This window comes from Homalodisca vitripennis, unplaced genomic scaffold (genome assembly GCF_021130785.1).
Source record: "Homalodisca vitripennis isolate AUS2020 unplaced genomic scaffold, UT_GWSS_2.1 ScUCBcl_141;HRSCAF=1364, whole genome shotgun sequence".
NCBI classification, from domain to species: domain Eukaryota; kingdom Metazoa; phylum Arthropoda; class Insecta; order Hemiptera; family Cicadellidae; genus Homalodisca; species Homalodisca vitripennis.
The window spans coordinates 262,525-270,006 of record NW_025776280.1 but is presented as its reverse complement, the minus strand read 5'-3'; the positions used below and the strand labels follow the sequence as shown (position 1 = coordinate 270,006).

The window sequence follows — 7,482 nt, the reverse complement described above, 5'->3', positions numbered from 1 at the left end:
ACTTGCGAACGCTAAATAAAAGAACATTAACGTTCGATACTGAGATAATAGACGCTAAAAAGAGAAGAATAATCAACCTGAGCGACGGTGAAGGATTGAACGATGCCGTCACTCTGTCACAACTACATACTCTTACACCTATCAAGAGTATCAGAGATTCTACCGTTACTTTCAATAATTTCAGACTCCGCAGCGTTGGATGGCCAGTCGAGCCTACGGACGCTACGACTAAACGATATGTAGATAGCCATATACCCCAAATGGGCATAGACGGGCATTGGAGTTTTGGACATAAGCGGCTGAGCGAGATTGAAGAGCCTCTATACGAGGGTGAAGCTGTTAATCTCAAATACTTTCAAAAACACGCCATGACCAGAGCGGTGCAAGATTGGAACGCGCAAGCCGGTAAAGTCACTAATCTGAGAGATCCTACCGACATGAGTGACGCGGTGACCGTGAATTACCTAGTGAGAGTACTGAGTGATGTTGTGTACGGTATGTACAAACTACTGGCTCCGCCGCTAGACGCTATACACTTAACCGATAAAGGCGAGTGGATCAGATTCAACATTGTCGACCCTTACTTTAGGGACCCGGTGAGCAGGGTGGTGAGATCGAGATTTAAGTAGGTTGTTTGACATTTTTACCGCCAGTTTACTTTAGTACCTGGCGAGATGCGGTTCTCGGTATTAATTCTGTGTGTAGCTCCTCTGATAGCTGCTAATAAAACTTTGTTGTACTTGGAGAAATACGGCTATCTCAACAGCAACGGAACATCGCTGACTAACAATATTAAGGACGCCGTTACGAGGTTTCAGGAGACATTCGGACTACAGGTGACCGGATATGAAAACGAGGAGACGCTGAAGCTGATGGACACACCCAGATGCGGTAACTCGGACGAAGGCATAGCTCCGTTTTCCGTGAACCCATTAGTTAAATGGAACTCAACTCGGGTCACGTGGAACATGATTGGCTCAGGCAGCCAGTATGCTAACATCGTTGAGAGAGCGTTTTCTTTGTACTCCAAACACTCTGCTCTCGAATTCCGTAGAAGTTACAGTAATCCCACTCTAATGGTAGTGATTTACCCTAAGAAACACGTGGCGTACTACCTTAAAAGCACTTGCAGTTACGATTTTGACGGTCCAGGCGGCGTTCTCGGCCACGCCTTTCTCCTTCGACCGTGGCTGAACCAATCGGATATACACCTTGATTTCGAAGAGGACTGGGACTTTACAATGAATATACCCGCAACCGGAGAAGACTTCGTTCTTTACAGTGATGGTCCACGAAATAGGCCATGCTCTCGGTCTTCAGCATTCGTCTGTGTTACGATCCGTAATGTTTCCGTCCTATTACCCTCCATCGGGTATCAACAACTTGTACGAATTTGATTTGGACAGAGACGATCAGCTTGCAATTCAGGTTTTGTACGGACCGCCTGTCCCCTCCTCCTCCTCCTTCACGTCCACAACATCATCCACTACAACATCCACTACAACATCCACTACAACATCCACTACAACATCCACTACTACTACGACAACAACATCGACTATCACTAGGCCTACCACGCCTACACCTACAGAATTGGACATTTGTAATTTACGGCACAAACTCAACACGTTCTTAGTAGTGAGAAACAGACTGTACGCGTTTTACGGTAAATACGTTTGGATACTCAGCCTGAACGAAGCCCATAGAACGCGTGAAGAGTTTACCAATCCTCTGATAATTACAGAGTGGTTGACGTTCTTACCGTCGGACTTTAATAATGTCTCAGCCGTGTACCAGAGACCGGACGGAGGACGTAGTCATGATTGTGGACAGGACTTTATACGTTATAGATTACCCGTCACTTAGACTGTCCAATCAAAGACCCATTAGCAGAATCGTACATACCAGAGTTAAGAAAGTCAATGCAGCGTTAAACAGTAATATGGGTAAGACCTACTTCTTTGTCGATGACAAGTTTGTCGTAGAGTTGAACGAATGCACCCTCACAGGCACCATGTTAGGGATGACCTCAAGCGTACTCCCAGGTGTTCCAGGATCTATAAAGGGTGGATTCAGGTATATAAACGGTCGTATTTACTTTATAACAGACAGTTACGTGCTGGAGTTTGACAAGTTTACCGGTACTGTCACGAAATCCGAGGCGGACATCTTCGACGTACTGCAGGTTACTTGTGTGCGTGAATCGCTACTCAAACAGTTGTATAAAGTGATACGGTATATAAATGGCGAATCACAAGCGTAAATCAAACAGAGTGAAACAAGCTGTCAAGCGGGGCAGAGGTATAGTGACCAGCGTGCTGAAAAACGCACTGCCCGCTGTAGGCACCATAATAAATCGTGCTGTTGACGCTTTACCAGTTGAGTTACACATCCCCGGGGGTTTTCGGTACTGTGGGCCAGGCACCAGATTGTCTGAGAGACTTGCACGTGGCGAGAAGGGTATTAATAAGTTGGACGAATTTTGTAGAATCCACGATATAGCGTACTCGAAATATACGGATTTGGAACACCGGCGAGAGGCCGACAAAGAATTGGCCAGAAGAGCTTGGCAAAGGGTGAAATCAGGAGACGCTAGTGTAGGAAAAAAGGCTGCGGCCTTAGCAGTGACTGCGGCCATGAAAGCTAAAACAGCGTTTGGGGGTGGGAGAAAGAAAAAAACAAAGACAAAGCGAGGGAGGGGTAAGTCAAAAGGGCGAGGTCTCTACCTGAAACCTTACCCAAAGAGGGGAGGTGGTGGTGGGGTGAGGAAAAGGAAGAGGTGTTGTAAAAAAAAAACAACAATCTCGATACCGATAAAACCTCTAACAAACCACGAATTGATACGATACGCGAGGTTACTCGATATTCCGAACTTTCGAGGTGTATACATGAGGGACACACTGCCCAAGACCCCCGCGGCTGTACGAGTCGGCCGTAGTAAATCTGGACAGTTCACGAGGTGAAGGAACGCACTGGGTCTGTTATAAGAAACTAGGAAATAGAGTGTACTACTTTGACAGTTTTGGTAATCTGAGACCGCCGGTAAAACTCGTATCTTACTTTGGGTCCGGTGTCAGTGTACAGTATAACTATGAGCGTAAACAGTCTGATGACTCAGTAGTCTGCGGACACTTGTGTTTGAAGTTTCTAGCAAATAATGTTTTCACTTAGCGGTGTGGCCCCGCACGTATCTTGTGAGGTGTTTCCACCGATGGATTTGAGCGATGGGGAGTACGAAATCTGCCTAATCGACCTGTCCACGTACTATACAATTCCGATCATTGAAAAGGGTGTAAATGACAAGTTTCACTACGGAAACGGTAAAGTGATAGTAATAGATGAAGGGTCGTACGAAATTGAAAACATTGAAGAATATATCAAGTCGCACATTGACGGAGGCGTGACGTTCAGTCTTAAGGCGAACAATAACACTCTAAGGTCCGAAGTATCGTGCAGTAAAGCGATACATTTCGAAATATCGGGATCCATAGCTCCTGTACTAGGTTTCACCGCGAAAATGCTCGAGCCTAATAGAGTCCACATGTCCGACCTCCCCGTCAGTATTATGACGGTAAACACGATACGTGTTGAGTGTAATATCGCCCGAGGATCCTTTCAAAACGGTGTAGAAGGACACGTGCTGCATGAGTTTTACCCTGAAGTCGCTCCAGGGTATAAAATAGTCGAGAAACCGAGCACAGTCATCTATTTACCTGTGAACGTCCGTAGGGTGAACAATATAGCTGTCTCTCTCAAAGACCAGACCGGTGAATTGATAAACTTTAGAAACGAACCGTTATCGTTACGTATACACATAAGGAAACGGCAATGGGCCTAGTATTTATGAGAAGTGCCGTACACCGTTCCCCTCATTCGATCACAAAAGACCGCGTTGTTAACACCTAAGAACATCAAGTTTATTAGATCGCTGGGTTTTAAGTATGGCTCTGCTATCGATAGAATCGGCCGTCGAGTACGATGAGGTGATAACCAGTTGGGAGTTTCACTCTCACAATCCGTACGCCTCGTCAACTCTAAAGAATAACGACGAAATCAGGATTCCAATCAGTCAACAGGATATAATTACAGCACCGTTCAAAAGCAGTTTTACACATCAGCGGAAAAGTGCGTGCCAAAAAGGCGGATGGGGCCGCGGCCAGTGTTACATTAATAAACAACGCTATTGCCATTTTTATTCGACGATATAAGGTACGAGATCGGCGGTATAGAGGTTGACAGGGTGAAAAATGTAGGTATTACAAGTACAATAAAAGGACTGATTTCCATCAGGAAAGAGGAGGAGGCGGGTCTCTTGAATGCATGTTGGCTAGGTCCGGGTGAAACCGGTCAGGCCAGTGAATTTACATATTCAGTGCCTCTAAAACTGTTGCTGGGCTTTGCCGAGGATTATAAAAAGATCGTGGTCAATGTCAGACAGGAACTGATTATCTTGAGGTCGGCTACCGACATTAACGCGGTCCAAAAGCACGGATGCGGCTAACCTCGACTTTGAAATAACCTCGCTCTACTGGCGTGTTCCACACATTACTGTATCCGACAGTTACAAATTGAAATTATTGCGTGTTATTGAGAAAGATACTCTGATTCACCTGCCGTTACGGTCCTGGGAAATTCACGAATACCCCTCTTTACCACAAACGACTCGTCAGAGTTGGACGATAAAAACGAGCTCCCAAATTGAGAAACCCCGCTACGTTGTTTTGGCATTTCAGACAGGAAGAAAAAAATGATCTGAAAAAGGATGCGTCTTCTTTCGACCGTTGCGACCTGACAAATGTAAGACTGTATTTGAATTCGCAATATTATCCTTACGACAATGTCCACGGTGACTTGTGCATTTTTTACGAGATGTTTACAAGATTCCAAAGTTCGTACTATCAGAAACCGGGAGCGCCTACCGTTGATTTTGAAACATTCAAGTCCCACGCACCGCTCTATGTGATTGATTGTTCTAAACAGAACGATTTGATCAAGTCGGGACCAGTAGACGTGAGATTGGAATTTGAGGCGAAAAATAATTTTTCGGCAAACACGACGGCGTACTGTCTCCTCTTGCATGACTCCCACATGGTGTACACCCTGCTTACCGGTAACGTAAAACGTATGATGTAATAGTGGTGGTGGTGGTGGGGATCGTTAGGTATAAATTGAGCGACTCCTACACCGACGTACATTACCCACCCAGTGTTGAACACTCTCGCAACGATGACGCTATACATTCTCGGTTATAAGGAAGGAGAAGAGAGGAAATCATTGGGATACTTCAACTGCACTAAGTTTACATCCTATACCGACTTTTACGATGTTAAGGACTTTAACAAAATTGAGGTTCGTTTTGAGGTAGACGACACGGATAATGAGGAGGAGGATAATCCTATTAAACAGGCTCTAAATAGGTATAGAGAGGGTATAAAAGCTGGAGTGTACACTTCCTTGTGGAAGGACGGAGAGATGAAAACATGTAAATACCTCGACTGTGCTAATTTCACACCTAATAGTGCGTTTTATGATGTGACGGGTTTTGACAGAATTAGGGTTAGATTTTGCAGAGAGGATGATGTGAAGCTGAAAGGGTATAAAAAGGGTATCAAAGCGTATGTACACGCTTGCTTGTTCAAGGACGGGATATTTAAAGGGTGTAAATCCATCGACTGTGATAATTTAACATCCCATGGCGACACCTGGGATGTGAGGGACTGTGACAAAATTACTGTCTCTTTTTCGATAGATCCTTTCACATACGAATCGGAGGAGGAGGTGGAGGGGGAAGAACCACCTGCTAAAAAAATCTCATTGGTCGAAATAAGCGCGTCTCTGATTGGTCTAAATTCGGAGGTTTAAAGTATATAAGGGGCACTGTGGAAGGTACGGTCATACAAGACCGAGACCGAGACCATGGAGGACCCATCAACGGCTATGGACCTGGAGCCTACGAGGATCCCTAGACCGCAAGGAGCCTATAAACTCGTTAACGGGAATTTTTCTTAAGTCTGTTTATTTTATTGATTGTGATCTTTCAAGTGTGTAATTGTGGGTTTTGTTAAAAACCGGGGTGACTCTCTCGGAATACTGTTTAAGGGTAAGAAGGGTTGCGTTTATTGGTCATTCGATGTGTTTAACGAGTTTTCACAACACTTCGATTCCGTAACCCAGGCTCTGGAGAATAAAACCAAATTTTATATTAAATCAGACTCGGAGGAGGAGGATATCAAGGTCACAAATGTTTTCGGTCGTATGCACGTGTTTCTCTTTGACGGAGAGCATACTTTAACTCTTAACAAACACGAGTGGAATCAGTTCACTGCCAACATCCCACTGATGCACATCGTATTGAGAGATCTGTTATTGATTGAGGAGCCTGTTTAAAACCGCAATTGAAAACAGTGACAGTGACCTCCTCCCTAGTCGCATAGCTCACAGGCTGTCTCTCGAAATTGAACTTTTCAAAACGGTGGCCAAAATGGAGGCGGTAGTTGAGTTTCACGCTTTTAAAGATAATGACAATCGATTTATTGTAAAAGAGTTTGTAATAATCAGTCATCTCTTTCGTGCACACATCGTATTCAAGCCTCCATACGATTAAAGCGGAGTTAAATTTCTAAAATGGCCAGAAACCGCTCGGTGGCTGGAGCGCCACTTTCACAACATCAAGTGGGAGGAGGGTGGTATAGAGTACGACGAGGGGATTATACGAGCTCTGTGTAAACCCTTTGTCACTGTATATACTAAGGGGTTAGAAAAAGTTGAATTTTTATCTAATTTTCATAATAACGTAGTTGATAGAAATATTGTAGATAGTAAGGAGACTATCGTTTCCGATACTCACTGTATTTTGCCTCAACATAATAGTGACGTCACTTATGCTTGTGCTTTAAAAAAAACTCTAGAGCGGGGTGGAGTGAGTGAGTGGTAAGCTCCTAAGGCAGGCCTAAACTCTGTAAGTCCTGGGGCTTTCAACTGCTCTTACGGCAGGCCTAAACTACGTAAGACCCGGAGCAGTTGTGTGTGTATGTGTGTGTGTGACAGATACCTCTATGGCAGGCCGAAACTCCGTAAGTCCAGGGGTATGTACCTCGCTCTAGATGCTGTAAAATAAATAAAAATAAAAAAAATAAAAAAGTCTTTGCGAGTGTTTTAACGAGTTACATTGAAAGGCTTCTCCGAGTAAAGTTACTTGTTACACTCGCGAGGATAAAAAAAATAAAGTATAAAAAACGTATCTCACCGAGAGACAGGGTTTCGGCATTGAGTTGAGAAGTCCTGTCATTGGTGAGGTACAAAAAAAATATGTTGGGAGGTAGCAAATTTGTCATGGAATGGCTACCACCTGTGATGAGCGATGGTTGGGGCTCATCACCCGAGAGGTTAGGCCTACTGGGGATGCTCTCGGTTAACAAAAAGAACGCGCCTAAGACCTGACCTCATAGGTGGTGGGGAACGAAGGTCACCTTGTACCAGCAC

At 44.5% G+C, this 7,482-nt stretch overlaps 1 protein-coding gene across 1 annotated transcript; it reads left to right on the top strand.

Moving 5' to 3' along the window:
* The first annotated feature begins 368 nt into the window (after positions 1-368).
* Positions 369-5,966, top strand: LOC124370401 (matrilysin-like). The gene is made up of 3 exons (XM_046828686.1): positions 369-467; positions 747-1,341; positions 5,887-5,966. Exons 1-3 carry the CDS (start codon positions 369-371, stop codon positions 5,964-5,966), a joined length of 774 nt encoding a protein of 257 aa, XP_046684642.1.
* The last annotated feature ends 1,516 nt before the right edge of the window (positions 5,967-7,482 follow it).

What these genes read in the sequence shown, in the direction of transcription:
- LOC124370401 (XM_046828686.1), top strand. Translation starts at nt 369, where the DNA reads ATGACCAGAGCGGTGCAAGATTGGAACGCGCAAGCCGGTAAAGTCACT. An exon ending in CGGTGACCGTGAATTACCTA is followed by an intron (nt 468 to 746) that starts GTGAGAGTACTG and finishes TTGTACTTGGAG; the next exon opens with AAATACGGCTATCTCAACAG. An exon ending in ATTCGTCTGTGTTACGATCC is followed by an intron (nt 1,342 to 5,886) that starts GTAATGTTTCCG and finishes GCACTGTGGAAG; the next exon opens with GTACGGTCATACAAGACCGA.